This window comes from Antechinus flavipes, chromosome 3 (assembly GCF_016432865.1).
Source record: "Antechinus flavipes isolate AdamAnt ecotype Samford, QLD, Australia chromosome 3, AdamAnt_v2, whole genome shotgun sequence".
Lineage (NCBI taxonomy): Eukaryota > Metazoa > Chordata > Mammalia > Dasyuromorphia > Dasyuridae > Antechinus > Antechinus flavipes.
In genome coordinates, this window is record NC_067400.1 from 590,819,818 (window position 1) to 590,836,573 (window position 16,756).

The 16,756-nt window shown below is 40.7% G+C and overlaps 1 protein-coding gene across 2 annotated transcripts in view; it reads right to left on the reverse strand.

Annotated features, from left to right (window-relative positions):
• Positions 1-1,583: 1,583 nt before the first annotated feature.
• The window catches only part of KAZN (kazrin, periplakin interacting protein), a 1,462,370-nt gene continuing 1,447,197 nt past the window's right edge, over positions 1,584-16,756 (reverse strand). For both annotated transcript variants that reach the window (XM_051988503.1, XM_051988504.1), the window contains 2 exons: positions 6,826-6,940; positions 1,584-6,189 (listed from right to left, as the gene is read on the reverse strand). In XM_051988503.1, the coding sequence (XP_051844463.1) occupies positions 6,025-6,189; positions 6,826-6,940 (280 nt within the window). In that variant the 3' untranslated portion in view covers positions 1,584-6,024. The remainder of the gene's footprint in view (positions 6,190-6,825; positions 6,941-16,756) is intronic.

Below are 16,756 nucleotides of genomic sequence, written 5' to 3' on the forward strand. Positions count from 1 at the left end.
GGCACGGCTTGTGTTTGGAGAATAGAGTTAGTTGTAGGGATTTTGCATGAGGAGGGAATCCATGATGATCTTAAGCTCATTAGCATGAGACACCAACTGTTAAGTTCACCAGTCACAGACATGAGGGTTTGTGGCTTCTTGTTTACTGGAATGATATTCAAAGTAGAGGCCAAAAGGATGCTAGATTTGGAAAGAAAAACAGCAGACGGAGGACCCTAAGATCAGAGGCTTTTAGAGCTGAGAGGTCCCTGAGAAGATGGCATCTTAGAGCTGGGAAGGTCTTAAAATACAGATGATCAGATTTGGGAGGGATCTTAGAACATGAAATATGAGAGCTAGGACAGGCCCTGAAACACATAATGTCAGAGAGGAGAGGGCCCTTAGAACACAAAATGTCAGAAATGGGAAGGGATTTAAAACATAGAAAGTCAGAGCTGGGACTTAAAATACAGGATGTTGGAACAAGAAGAGACCTCAATCACTGAATGTCAGAGCTAGAATGGACCCTAGAATTCAAATGCCAGAACTGGAAGAACCATTTTAAAACAGGGAATCTTGGAACTTGGAGAGGTTTTCTCTAATCCAACCCCTCTATTTTCTCCATGAGGAAACCAAAGTCCTAAATAATTCAGAACCTTGCCCAAGACCCTCCAGCTTAAAAGTAGCAACATCAGGACTTAAGCTGTGTTTGGGTTTCTCATCTCATGCTTTTTTGTCACTGTATCTTGACCTGCTTCTTGAGCTAAGCCCTCCAGTTTTTTCAAGATCTAGTTCTTGGGGGGATATTGATTTGAGCCCCTTCTCTCACCTATGCCGGGCTGGCAAAAGTTTGGCCATTCTTCAGTGCTGCCCACACTTCTGAGTCATTTCTCTTGTTTTCCTTAGGCCAGGCCTGCTGGGCATCTGATAATAACTGTCCTGATTCACTGAATGCCAAAGAAAGAAATACCTCAGGTGTGGACAAAGGGGGGTATTCAGAAGTCCTGGGGAGGGAAGGCTTCCGAGAGCCCAATGACTGGGTCAGTTTCATCAGGACTCTTGCCTCTGGCCCTGGGTAGGTTCCTCTTGGGATGACGCATGAATCTCTCTCTATTCCCTGAGATTCTCCACCCTCTGCCTTTCTAAGTCATTCCTGCTCCCACCAAAGATGAACACACAATCAGGCAAAGGACGTTGTACTTTATACAGACACACAGACACACAGACACACAGACACACAGACACACACACACACACACACTTCCTTCTCAAGAGATCAAGGTCACGTCCATCACAATTACTGTTGGACCACATTAGAATGCTTCCATACATTCAGAATATAAGATGATTTAGAGTTGGTAAGGACCTTAAAAGTGATCCAGTCCAACCTTTCTCTTTACCAGAGGAGAATTTGGGACAAAGAAGGACATGCAGCTGACAAGTAGCCAACATGGTGGCTAGCCCCAGATCCTCCGACTTCAAATCCACAGCACAAGAATCTCCTTTTGATTTTCTTTCTCCACTCATTCTTTTCTCTCAAACTTGAAGGACTAGCATTTTGGCTCCATCTCTTCTCAGAAAGACAGAGATCATCTCATTCAACCTCTGGAACAAGGGAGGTCCCCTTTTTTATTAGCACAAATCAGATTCCAGAATTAAAGAAAGAACTCTAGGCCTTATAGACATTGGCTTAATGAGATATTTTATCTTTGATGGTGAGCGCCACAAGTATTATTGTAGCCTTAGAATCATGATGTTCCCTTTCCTTGCTCTAAAAAGCTTAAAATAGCCCTGGAACTGATGATGGAGGGTTAGAATTAGGATTAGGGTCTCATGACTAAAAAATCCAGTTGATGTTTAATAACTGACTTGCTTGTGGAAGGAAATTTGATGTTTTGCGTCCATGAGCTTCCTCATATCCCATTACTTTGGGAATTTAGGAAGGAAAGCTATTTCTGAAAAGTCCTATCAGTTTCCAAGAGTCTTTCCCCTTTCTCCAGAGCCATAACTGGAATTCTTCACTTCAGTTAGGAAAAGGGCAGCTTAATAAGGGTGAAGCCACTGGGTACGAGGAAGGAAAGAAATATGTTTCCAGACTTTTTTTCAGTACCTTCTAAGTTTGGTTATTTGATCCCAAGCTCCAGGCACCCTATCTTCATATCATATTCACACCACTTCTCCTCTATTATATAAATCTAGAAGTGGAAGGGACCTCAGAGGTTATTTAGTCTATCCCACTCATTTTACAAACTGAGACTCAGGGGAGGTAATTAATTTGTCCAAGGTCACTCAGATAGTCAACTATCCTAGTTATGGCTCTGCCTTTCTCATTTATGGTACAGATATGAACTTATGCAAGTGTGTACCAATCCTTCATTGCAAGAACATCATCCGACTTCCCTAGAGAGCTACCTGAATCTTTGTTCAGGTGGTGATGTGTGTGGAAAGAATAGTATTGGCTTTACTGAGAAGAGTAGAAAATGGAAAAGCTGGGACCTGTCACTCTAAATCCACTGATGTTGCTAGAACACTGTGGTTAGGTTCCATGAGGGCTTTTAGCTTTCCCTTTGTAGTACTGGGATCAGGGATCCAGCAGACACTGATACTCAGAATATAGTGCAGAAATTTTGTATTATTGGGAAACAAGCATGGGGCATAGACAAATGTCAGTAGTATAGGTTAGGGAAGCTGCCAATTGCACCCTGGGTATCATGAAATGAAATAATGCCCCAGTGGGTTATGCTCTTACTGGCCCTTCTAGCATATCTGGCAGCAGGAAAAATACAAATCTTTGAGGTCAAAAAGTCAAGTCAATTGGTACATAAGGGATTTCTTCATTAAAGTGGTAGAATTAATTTAATATATTTATTATCCAAATGTTTAGGGGAAGGAAATGATGATATTCTGAATCCATTCTAGTGGATAGTTAAAGACCAAAGAATGGTCCTTGGCTTAGGGAAGGAAAATCAACAAATTCATGCCTGAGACTCAATTTATACTTCTGTTAGGATTCTCTTTCTTCAGCCTAAGATCTAGTTACAGCATAAATACTTTTTAAAAAACTCCCTGGAGGCAGCTAGGTGGTGCAATGGATAGAGCACCAGCCCTGAAGTCAGGAGGACCTGAGTTCAAATCTGGTCTCAGACACTTAATATTTCCTAGCTGTGTGACCCTGGGCAAGTCACTTAATCCCAATTGCCTCAGGAAAAAACAAAACAAAAATCCAAACACTCCCTGGAGTTGGATATTTGCTTTGTATGGAAAATCAAATGTGTTTTCATTTATTCACACAGATATCAATGGCTTTAATATAGACCTTCTTAGTTAAAACAAATTATTAGTCTTAGTAATAGATGTGTAAACAGATTGATGAATCTGAACTCTGTCTCAGTCATTAGTTGGCATTCATTTTTAGGTTTTTTTGTTTGAAATTTTGTTTTTGCTCCGTTATCTGCATGCAAGAAGATGAGATCTTTTAAAGAATTACTGAGCACCTCTTGTGAGCCTAGCACTGTGGTAAATTATCTGATGAATACAGCCAATCCAATGAAAGATTCGGTACAATTGCTTATTTGACCATTGCTTTGTTTCTCCTTTGCATCTAACCATTTTGACCTGTTTGGAAACAGACTGAATTTTAAAAGCCTTTGGCCTGACTTTCCATATGAATTACGAGTGAGACTGAAGTGAGTGAGAGCTAGAACAAAAAGCCTTGCTTCCCCGTCTTTGAAGGGAGAAGTGGAGGGGTGCCCACTGCCATAAAGCCCCTCCTGAGAAGTCATGAAGTGTGTTACAGAAATTAGTGCATATTAGTCCTCACAACATCCCTGTGAGGTAGGTGGAGGACAAGGCGTCCTGTCCCTGATCTACAGATGAAAATGCTGAGGCACACACAGGTGAGGTCACTAGGCGGAGGTCACAATGCAATGATAATTGCAGAAGGAACCTTTTTGGTTCCTTTCCATTGGCCTTACATCTTGGTTAAGACTCGCGTGAGCAGACATGTTATGTTCCATGTAATGGAGTCATTAAAAAACCCTAATTCGTTATTTGAATACTGAACAAGATTTTCCCACCCCTCAATCCCACATCCCCTTAAATTAAAGACAACATTGGCACTCGAGAAGAATTAAGCTTATTTTCCTCATGGCTCTTGTCTCAAGCAAACTCTTGTGAATAGGGGACTATTTCAATAACATCTTTCATTCAAATATATATATATGTCCTGATGTACTAATTCAACAGGTCACCCGTTCTGTGGAATATCTTAATCTGAGTATCACACATTTTTCATCCACTTTGTTTTTCCCATCTGGATGGCCAGGTTGATTTCTTCTTAATGGCTGTGGATCTCATTGAAAGATCTTGGTGGTATCTTTGATTCTAAAACAACCAGCACAGTGCCATGTTCATTATCAGAAGTGTCTGGAGAATCTCCTCCTCCTGCATTTGGACAATGCACAAGACATATTCCACGACATGGTGAAAACCCTTGGTGAACATTTATCTCCTCATTTTGTGCCTCAGCAAATGGACAGCTTGAGTATGATGCATCCATGAAGTATAAAAAGAACTAAAGGCTGAGTGTTGAGTGGATCTCTTTTGGAGGACTTTTGGGAAAATATGTTTAAGAATTACACAGTATGAGACTAGATCAATGGGTTGAGGTTTACACTGGTGGAGAGACTGGCCACTTTGATGAATCTGGTATTGATGAGTCTGCTTCATTAAGAAGAAGGAAAAAACCCTTAGTATTTCCAGGCAATGTGCATACAGTAATTTCTCAAGAGTACCACTCACCTCATTCCTAAGCATGGTCACAGTTTTTTTAAACAACTGTATCCTCTCCTGGTGCAAGATTTTAGGCAGAATAACCACTTCTACCCTTCATGAATTTGTTAAGTATTTCCCTAAATCCAGGTGCCACTCTTTTGGTGAAAGTCCAGGACCTGCCTTACATCATAAGGTAATAAATTTAGAGGTGGAAGGTCATCTAATCCATCCCATTCATTTTATAAAGGAGGAACCAGACTCAGGAAAGGTAAATGATTAGCCCAAGCTCATACAGAGAGAGTCAATACTCCAAGAAAGATCACAAGATCATAGAAGCAGAGCAAGAAGAAGCGCTAGAACTTATCTAGTCTAGTCTCTCAGTTTATATACAAGTAAACTGAGGCCCAGGGAGAAGTAAAATTTCCAAGATTCCATAGGCATCAAAGAAACAGAGTGATCATTCCCAAGGTCTCTAAATCTTGGGCTTTATCCACTCTGCCTGCTGTCAACAAGATAATCTAGTCTGGAGTCTGGAAGGCTGGGGAATCCCTACCGATCCTCTGGAAACCAAAGGGAGAGAAAAATTAGGAGGTGAAGTTCTCACTTGGACATCAAACCAAAAGGACAACATCCTTCTCTGCCCATTGCTTTCTCCACAGGCTATTCCAGCTAGAAGGGCAGTTGTTTGTTGGGTCATCACTTTCCTTTTCCAAAGTTACCTTCCTTTAGTTCAAATCAGTGTCTGAAATATGGAATTAACCCACCAGCCAGCCTTAGAAGGACACAGAGAGGGGAGGGTGTGGGCAACGTGGATCTTTCCCACTCATGGTGGCTTGGTTTGGGGTTCAGGAATAGCTCACAGATGGTTTAATTTTTAAGTTCCCTCTGAAATTAGGTCTGAGAACCTGAGAACTTTAGCGCTCCTAGTAACTTGTGAAGGGTCTTCTTGTTCTACTAATTTCAGGTGAAGGTATATTTAAACAGTCCGGGAAAGGATTTTGGATAGTTAGGGTCTTTTGTGGCATTCTCTGGGTATGGATCCTTCAGTGTCCAGCAGGAGCTCATTAAAATATCCCCCTAAAGTTGGTCAGTCTAGAAGTTGGTTGTGTTTGGTTTGGGGAGTGTTCCTTGGCTAACAAGATGACAATGTCATGTCATCACTTAGCTCAAAGTTTCTATGTATACCCAGTTGAGTGGGTTCTTCATAAGCACCTTCCTTCCCCCTTTGATTTTCTCCTTGGCCCATGGGATTGGTGGGAATTAAGTGATTTTTTACACGTTGGTGACCTCCAGTCCACTGTAGTTTTCTAGACGACACTGATCTGGTCTATCTTGAGGGTCATCATCGAAGCAATCTTCATTTCTGAGAGAGCCATAGTCATCGTGGAAGTCAAGGTCTTTGCTGCTGAATCCCCTTCCAATCTTCCCTAGTGGTAACTGGAAAAAAATAGAATTGCAGAATGTCATATTTGGAAGGGCTCATCAAAGGTGGACTGTTATCAGGGAAGGGCTTTAGAAAAGAGATTATCAGAAATGAGGGGGTGTGTCTTAGAACACATAGGGTCCGAGATAGGAGTAACCTTAGAACATTCAATGTCAGAGCTAGGAGGAGCCTTAGAACCCAATGTCAAAGCTCAGAGAGAACTTAGAAAATAGAATGTCACAACTGGGATGGCCCTTGGAATATAGGATGTGAGAGCTGGGAAGGGACTTAGAACATGGAATGTCAGAGCTGGGAGGGTTCTTAGAATATGTCAGAGCTAGGAGAACCTTTAGAACACAGGATGTCAGAGCTGGGAGGGCCCTTAGAATATGAAATGTCAGAATCATGGAGGCAGGGAGGAGGGGAGGAAGAAGGCCCCCAAAAGAGGAATCCCTCCAAACAAAAAATGTCAGAGGAACAAGACTTAAAACATTAAATGTCACAATTGGAAGGGCTCATTCCAGTCACCAAAAAAATGAAATAATTTTTCACTGAATTCATAATTGGGCAGAGCCCAAGTCTCCTATCTCTTACCATCACTGAAATCTAGCAGAGAAGGGCTGGGACATCTGGGATTCCCAGCGTCTTACCCGGCCAGTCTTGTACTTGACACTGCTGTTGGTCTCCTCCTTCCCCTGCCGGGTGATGCTGGAAGCCCTTCCTGGGGGGGTCCCAAACCTCTCAGCCTCTCGGATGCCTGTAACACTGGGAAGGGAGAGAGACAACCACCTAAATGAGTGATAAAGTCAACTATATCTTAGTAGGACCTTCATAAATATTTCGGGATGGATTTGTAGGCAGGACAAACTATTCTCATTTCTATTTGACAGATGTAGAAACTGAGGCCCAGAGATATGAAGTCTCTACTTGCACATGGTCATACAGTCAACAAGGAGCAGAAATAAAATTAGAACTCAGTTTTCCAGACCCCACCATTCTCACATTACTGGAACCATGTAGACACTTGATAAAAACTATTTTACCACCACAAGTCACTTCTTGGGTTACAAGAGCATTGAAAGGTGGAAGGGTCCTCAAAGAACACCCAACTCCTCCTCCCCTTCTCTCCAGCCACTATTCCTACACCCCAGAGTTAGGACAGAGAAACTGAGAGAAGGAAGTTGTTCAAGAGCACAGGGTTCCGAAGTGGAAAATACAGGTGTGACACAGAAAGGGGAGTATTTAAGTCAGAATCTACAATCCTTTGTCACAGAAGTCCCTGTCACCAGCCCATCCTTAAGAATGGGACCCATAAATATTGATCAGCATGGAGAAATTCCTTATGCTGGAAGGATCTTGGAATCATTTAGTTTGAAGTCCATGTTTTAAATATGAGACAACATATAAAAAGGAGATAAATGATGTGTCTAAAGTCACACAGTCTGTCAGTCTCCAAACATTAAATGCTTTTTACATGCATAGAATAATATTTGGCACTGGGAAAAAAGAAAAGTGAACTTCGTAGAAAGGGATTATTAGCAGGAAATGGGAGATTTAAAACATATCCATTAGAGATCCTACTAAAACATTTTAATTTTATAGACCCAGAGAGAAAGTGCTTTGTCCAATTTGAGGTGACTTGCTAGCTCCCATCTAATTCATATTAGACTATAGTCTTACTAACTACTTGGTCAGATGGACAAAAGCTCTTTGGGAAATCTGATAAGACCCAGAAGTCTATGGTATAAATAGATGGATAGATAGATGGATGGATGGATGGATGGAAGGATAGATGGATGGATGGATAGATGGATGATAGATAGATGGATAGCAGGATAGATAAATGGATGGGTGAATGGATAGATAGAAGATAGATGGACAGATAGATGGATGAATGGATAGATAGATAAATAGGTCCTTCAAATTCAGGGACTGAAAATGGGACAAGGGATGGATCAGGATGGGCTATACATTTTGAGATAAAAGAGAACTCAAAGGTCATCTTAGAGATCTGACCAAGTTGCTCTTCTGCTTAAATAGTTTTGGGGGCATTCTAGTGCCTCTAGGATAAAATTAAAGCTCTTCTATTTAATTTTGAAAACCCTTCATAGTCTTTCAAGGCTACTCTACACGATACTCTCCCTCACATATTCCACTCAGATTGACCCATTTGATCTTCACCATGCAGGTAATTCTATTTCTAATCTTCATTCTTTTGCCCAAGCTATCCTTCATGTCTGAAGTTCCCTGCCTCTACTTCTTGGAATGACTAATTTCCTTCAAAGTTCAACTTAAGGGCCACCTTCTGTGGGAGGTCTTCCTTGATTCCCTGTTGTGTTTGGTCTCTGAAATGTCTTTGAATTTATTTTTTCATATCTGGATAGCAGCTATCTGCCCTACTAGAGTGTAAGCTTCTTGAAGGCAGGGACCACCTCATTTCTGCATATGTACTTTCACTGTCGAGCACAGTGTATAGCACATAATTGCATACTAAGATAAATATATATATATATATATATATATATATATATATATATATATATATATATATATATATATATATATATGTAACTGTAAAGGGATGATAGTTGACACAATGGATAGAGTGCTGGGCCTGAAGTCAAGAAGACTTGAGTTCAAATCCAGTCCCAGACATTTACTTCACACAGCTAGTATGTGTCTAAGGCTGGATTTGAACCCATGAAGATGAATCTTACAAACTCAAGCCCAATGGTCTGTACACTATGGTACCTAGCTCCCATATTTATACACTAAGTCAAGAATTGTAAACATATGTTCCACCAACCAAATATCAAATGCTTGCTGAATTGATTGAATCTAATACAGCTTCCCCCATTTAAGACAAATAAACTAAGGCACAGAGAGGTTAAGTGACTTGCATAATTTGTTTACTTATCTTTAGAATTGTTGTTATGTCTCTAGTAGAGGCAGAAACTGCTTTTCTTTTTATATTTGTACTTGTTTGGTTCCTCAAATTCTGCTCATCCTGTTTAGCAGAGAACCAGCTTGGCAGTGCAGTGGATGAAGTCAGAAAGACTGGAGTTCAAATCCAGCCTCAGACACATACTAGATGCATGACCCTGAACTTTAACTTTAACCTATATCTGCAATATAGGGATCATAATATTCCCTACCTATTAGGGTTATTGTGAGAACCAAATGACATGATATTTGTAAAATGCTTAGCAAATCTTAGAGCACTATGTAAATTATTAACTATTATTATATTAGCTAGCTATTCTTTTTCTTTGACAGAGGGGAGCTTTGCCCATCAGCTCCCTTGACTCCTATCTATTTTGAGGTTCTTTCTTCCATATCACATTGTTTCTCTACCAATAGTCTCTCTAGCTACTAGATTCCAACACCCCCCAAACTGAAGAATTTCCCAGAGCTCTCTGGTAAAAGACTACCCCAGTGGACTTTGGCAGAAGCCTATGATCAAGGGCTTAGCCAGCCTCAAATATGGGCTAAGTCGGGCTATTCAGAACTCCCAGAGTCTTCCAAAGCTGCTCAGTCCCTCCTGGATGCCACTGGCCAATCTGTGGGGTAGAATTATTGCATGGAGAGTTCAAATATGGGCACCCGGCGACAATGCTGTCCAATTAATTGCCTTGTAATTGCTTTTTAGAGCTAATTCATCAAGCCCGGTAATAGGTTGCCAGCTCCTGGGTACGAGGGTGTATGTGCTATTTGTCTGTGCAGTGGCGTGGGTCAGGCAATTAAGGTGAGAGATTTTTGGGAGAAGGAATTTGCTGTTCCTGATGACTGGCTGGTGATGAAAGTGGGGGAGGGGAAGAAGACCAACATCACCCTGTCAAGCACATAGTAGGTGCTTAATAAATACTGGTTAACTGGCTGTTTTGACTTCGACTTTAGTTAGGCTTTTGGCTTTGGAAAAGTTGAGATAGAACAAAACAAGGGAAAAGAAAGGAGCAAATAATTAATAAGTACCTACTATGTGTCAGGTATTGCTCTAAGGCTTTACAAATATTAAATCATTGGATCCTCATAATAAACCTGGGAGGCAGATCTCAGTTTTTACAGTTTTAATTTTACAGTTGAATAAACAGAGGCAATCAGAGGTTAACTGAGTCATCCAGGGTTACATAACTACTAAGTGTCTGAGGCTAGCTTTGAACTGGGGCTTCCTGACTCCAGGAGCAGAAAGGAGACATCTACCTCCCTCAAAAAGGGAGATAGAACTAAACAAGAAAAGAAAAAAAAAACCTTTTTTCTCACTAAAAAGTAATCATTGCAATTTCATAAAGCTTGCTAGTAGTAAAATGGAGAACTCCAAAGCATAGTATTTTCACCTTTTTGTTTATCTTTTTTCTTTCTCATAGTTTTTTTTCCCTTTTGTTCTGGTATTGCACAAAGTGACAAATATGGAAACATGTTTAAAAGGATGGCATATATATAATTTATACCAGATTGCTTGCTGACTTGGGGAGAGGGAAAGTAAGGGAGGAAGGAGAAAACATAAAATCTCACAAAAATGTATGTTGAAAAGTATTTTTACATGTATTTGGAAAAATAAAATACTATTGAAACAAAAAAAATCCAACAAAACAAGACATCTCAAACATACATCCCCTCTAACTTACAACATTTAAGAACGTTCACAAGAGAACACATCCAGCCATTCTGGAGAGCAATTTGGAACTATGCTCAAAAAGTTATCAAGCTGTGCATACCCTTTGATCCATTAGTGTTTCTACTGGGCTTATACCCCAAAGAGATACTAAAGAAAGGAAAGGGACCTGTATGTGCCAAAATGTTTGTGGCAGCCCTGTTTATAGTGGCTAGAAGCTGGAAAATGAAAGGATGTCCATCAATTGGAGAATGGTTGAGTAAATTGTGGTATATGAATGTTATGGAATATTATTGTTCTGTAAGGAACGACCAGCAGGATGAATACAGAGAGGACTGGCGAGACTTACATGAACTGATGCTGAGTGAAATGAGCAGAACCAGAGATTATTATATACCTCAACAATGATACTGTTTGAGGATGTATTCTGATGGAAGTGGACCTCTTCGATAAAGAGAGCCTTAATTGATCAAAGATGGACAGAAGCAGCTACACCCAGAGAAAGAACACTGGAAATGAATATAAACTGCTTGCATTTATGTTTTTCCTCCCGGGTTATTTATACCTTCTGAATCCAATTCTCCCTGTGCAACAAGAAAACTGTTTGGTTCTGCACACATATATTGTATCTAGGATATACTGCAACCCATTCAACATGTAAAGGACTCTTGCCATCTCGGGGAAGGGGTGGAGGGAGGGAGGGGTAAAATCGGAACAGAAATGAATGCAAGGGATAATGCTGTAAAAATTACCCTGGCATGTGTTCTATCAATAAAAAATTATTAAAAAAAAAAAAGAACGTTCACAAGAATCCCAAGTACAGTTAGAACCACATTAAAATGTAATTAGGAAATAGTTAAGAAAATAAATAAAAATACAATAAACATAGATGATGTTAATATGTGGCCCACAGGGATCCTTATGTATGATTTAGTCTCCCCCTTTTTTGAGTTTAGTATCACTGCTTTGAATGCTTCAACCCACATTTCCCAGTTAGAGTGGGGGTCCTGCTTAGAGGAAGTTGAAAGTTTTCTCTATTTCTAGGATTTCTAGACTACAGAGAATAAAAAGGCAGCATGAAGCTGACTTATTCACAGCACTGGAGTTTTATTGCCTTATTATAGAGGTCAAGTCTATTTTGCTTCATAATGGATGAGTTCCCCCTCCTCCCTTTATTGAGAATACTAACAAGAAAATTGGAAAATTTTGACAGTAATGGAAAATTCTGTTGCTGCAATAATGTTCAAGAAGAAATGATTTGTTTCCAAGAGACACTCATTAATCTTGGTATGGAAGAAGGAAGACACAAAAGCAGAGAGGAGGTCTGGGGTGGGGCAAGGGAAAGGAGATGTGAGGGGGAGATATGGTTGTCAGGGGGAGAGGGAGGTTAGAAGTGGAAGAAAAGGCTGTGAGGGTGAGGTGGAGACTGTGAGTCTAACCATATTCCACTGCTTACACATCTTGATGAACCATTCATACCCTACCGTAGAGCAGCAAAGGCAATATAATAAGCTGTTGTGAAAAGAAATGAGATTTTGCTGGATAAGCTGTGAATGTTGAGGGATGCATCAATGTGAAGAAAATAAGATAATTAATAGATGGAATAAGCCAGTAGGGGTTTCTAAGACTGTCCTACCTTGGGAGTGAATTTGAATCTCCCAGGAGACATGCAGGTTTCAGATGTGATTCTTGTTTCTGTAAGACCAGGACTTTTTCCACTTAGGATGCTTTAGTAGCAGAAAGGCAAAGACTCAATGATATAAACGTATAAATGATGTGTCTAGCAGACTTTCAGGTGATGCAAAGGTGGAAGTAATAACTAAGAGACTAGTACAATAGGGCAAAAAGATCTTGACAGGCTGGAGAACTGATTTGAATTGTAATGTAATGTAAATGTAAATGTAAAGTTTTACATTTGGGTTCAAAAAGTCAACCTCACAAGTATTGAATGGAGGAACCATGGTGACATGCCAATTTGAAAAAGATGTGGTTCTTGTTGGACCAAAAATTCAACATGAATCAATAGTGTTATGGTTAGAGCCAAAGAACTAATTGGACATTAGGAAAGACAGAACCTTGAGGTTTAGAAAGCAACACTTCCTTAGCACGCTGCCCTGGTCAGACGACAACCTGAAACATGGTATTTGATAAAGCAATAGTCTGAGAAGGACATTCTTTAAACTGGACAGTAGCATCCAGAGGAGGCAAGCAGGATAGGGAAGAAGTGATTGAATGTGGGAATCAATCAGTGAAACTGGGAATGTGTAGGAAGAACTAAGAATATCATGATTGTAACTTAAAACATCTGAATGATTCATATATGGAAAAAGGGGTTAGATTTGTTCTCTTTGTAATAAAGAGACCATGGTTCTGATCCTAGCTCAGCCAATGTATTTTTTTCTTATATCTAATGAGAAAAATGAACTAGATGATTTCTGGGATTCTTCCTGACTTTGCCACTTAAGATCCTAAATTTCTTCCCAAGCTCTGACATTCTGGGTTTTTAGGGCCCTCTCACTTGTGACATTTTGGGTCCTAAGGCCTTCCCAGCCCCGACTTTCTGAGTTCTAAGGGTTCTCCCTGCTCTGACATCCTCTTCTCTAAGGATTTCCAGCTCTCTTCCAGCTTTGATATTCTGTGTTCTAAGGTTCTTTTCAGTCCTCACCTTCTGTGTTCTAAGATCTCTCTCAGTTCTGACATTGCATGCTTTAAAATCATTCCCAGATCTTAAGTTCTGTGTTCAAAATTCCAAATCCAACATTCTACAATGTCTGAGGGATATGACCCTACCTATAGGGCCTAGTCCACAGCCTGCTCAATGAAAATCCCATTGAAGAATGTATCAAATCAGAAAATGTAATCTGGATGTTGACATGGAGGACTGCCTCCTGAGAATGGGAGCTAGGAGTTGAGGTATCGGGTAGACCGGAAAGGGGAGGGGAGTATCAAGTGCAGAGGGCCCATGAAAAGCACTGAATGAGTTTAATGAGGCTTTTCTGAATTAGTGCCAGATGGTCAGCACCTGCCTACAGGGCTGAACAAGAACCAGGAATTGAGAACTCTGATAAAGCTCCATCTCAACTAAACAACAACAAAAATCATATTATGAGCTTGAGATCTGAAAGATGAGACCTGACTCAGTGATGACATTGGTTTTCCCAGAAAGCATTTCTGCTTGAGGACACAGGAAGCTTTCACACCTCTCCAGAGAGTTTCCTGGACCAGTGGGTCTATAGTAGGTCAACTCTGGAGGACATGGTGGGCACTGGGGGACAGGATGGGTTACATTGGTTACAATGATCATATCCTGATTTTTAAATTTGAAAAGCACTTTATGTAAATAATTCTATGATATTAAATAATCATACTTAATTGAACTGATTAAATATTTCTCATTTGATCCTCAAAATAACTCTCTGTGGTTGACGCTATTATATTCTCCATCTTATAGATGAGGAAATAGAGTCTGAGAAAGATAATCACTGTATCACATGGCTATTGTTAGAGGTGAGGTTTCCTCAGCTCTAAGGCAAGAACTCTATTATACCATATTACTTCTTATGGACTATTGATCTATTGGGATATCATTGTCTATTGGGATTAAGTGACTTACCCAGGATCACAAAGCTAGGAAGTGTCTGAGGCCAGATCTGAACACAGGTCTTCCTGACATCAGGGCTGGTGCTCTATCCACTATGCCATCTAGCTGCTCCTATAGCCTTCTGAGATACTTTTCACAAAGGTTCAGAGGAATTCTGATACTTATAGGAAAGTAGAAGGAAGGAGCTCTAACACCACTTTCCAACACACACACACACACACACACACACACACACACACACACACACACAACTCAGAGAGTCTTGTATGTCCTTATTTCCAACAGGATACAGTTGGACTGGTTTACAAAGGGTCAAGATAAGGAAGGCAACAGATTGTAGCTATGGCCTGGGAGAGAACTGAGGAGTTGAGAAATTAGGGGTCATATGGATGGGATTGAAAAGTCACATTTTTCATCAGTGGTTTGTGGGGGTAAAGAAGAGGGAGAAGTGGAATGATCACAGATGGTGATCAGATAAAAGCATTTCAAGATTTATGAACATAGAAGTAGAATATTTGTGGGTGATGGCAAGATCAAGGGGTATTTTCTTGACTAAAATCCCTTTGATCTTGCTCTCACCCCAAAAGCTCCATTTTCATGACCATCTCTGGGTATAGATGAGAGACGCTGGAGAAGGAGGCCATGGGAAATAAGCAAGTTGAGGAACTGGGGAGGTGAGAATATTTGAGAAAATGGCAATATGCATGAGCTTCCCATCCCTTCTGAGCTAAGGTCCCTGTAAGAATTCTAATTCATTCAATCCTACCTTTCCTTCCTTTCAATCCTTTGAAGTCTGCTTGCCCCAAATCTAGGGTACCTGCTAGATCACGCCCACCTTTTCTACCACAAGTTCTGGGTTAGTGAGAATGAAAAACAAAATCTCACCTAACACAAGGGCAAAAGTTGAGGAGGAGAGAAAGACTGAACTTAGTGAGGAAAAAGGTTTTTCTGAAGTTTGGAGGACAGTAGCTGCTAGGATTTTTATTGGATAGTGGAAATGGATTGAATGAACTTCAGAAGAGAAGTTACTGAGTGATAGAGGTAGAGGGAAAGCTTGAAAGTGGGAATGAGGAGCAACTTCAACTAGTGAGTCAGAGGGGGATGAGTGAAGATGCAGCTGCTCCTGGAAATGGTAGACAGGGAGGCTATGTCATAAGGAGGGAGCCAGAGGTCAGTGAGAACCAAAAAATGAAAAGAATGAGAAAGAAAAAGATTGAAGACGGAAGCATGTTTGTTTCCTAGGGAGCAGACATTTCAAAGAGTGGAAGGGGTGGTTAGCGTTAGTATGTGACATGAAAGGGGGTGGGTGGGAAGGGATAGGAATAAGGGGAAACAGTAGATGGTAGAAAACAGGATTGTATGATGACAGCAGTGGTTCCGGATCACTTGGATGGGCAAGGTCCATTAATCATTATTTGAGTATTTCTGGGGAGTTACTGGTATCACTGAATGTTCAGCCTTAGGTGGTGTTCTCTAAGGGTGAAAAGAAAACCAGGAGAGAGAGATGGCAGGAGTCCAAAACAGGGCTTGCAGGGACCTTAGAAAATAGGAAGTAAGAGCTGGAAGGGGGCTTAGAACATAGAATGTTGGCAAGGCAGCCGTGTGTGCCATTTTCTCTGGAAAGCTAAGGCCCCTGACCTTAGAGCAATACTGAAAGAAAAGGTTGGTTTAAGAATCTGACAGAGCCAAATACAGCCTTGAGTGCAGAAATAGAAGAGATTATTTGCTTTGACCCTCCCCCCCTCCAAGATGGTCAGGGCAGAGTCCAGAGATATGAGTTAATATAAACTCCTAAGACATCTCCAGTGGTCTCATCACATATGCCTGAGGCTCCCAGTCTCTCCAGGCATTTTAGTTAGCCCGAGGGTATGCTACCCGCAGAGATTATGTTTATAGTTCATTAGTGAGACATGAGGGACACACAACTGACATTTGTTCTCCTGGCCCTTGGCAAAGTGGGACCTGGTATGTTGCTATGAATGGTGCTCTCCCAAATACGATATATCCTGGAGGGTCAGGGGCAAAAAAGGAATGTTTTCCTTTTCCAAAGAAAGGCAGCTTTGTTGGAAAAACACCGAATAAGTAAGGAGACTTGGCTTTATCTCTCATGTGAAATCATATGATCCTGGGAAAGTCATTTTATTTCTAGAGAAATAAGTTTCCCTACCTGCAAAATGAGGGAATTGAGCTATATATTCTCTAAGGACTCTCCAGCTCTGACATTCTGTATTCTCAGTGTCCTCATTGCTCTGACATCCTGTGTTCTTAGGGCTTTCTCAGCTCTAAATTTCTGTGTTTTAAAGACCCTCCCAGCTTTGGTGTTTTGAGATAGATGGGATACCCTAATGGGGAGTCTAGGAGAAACTAA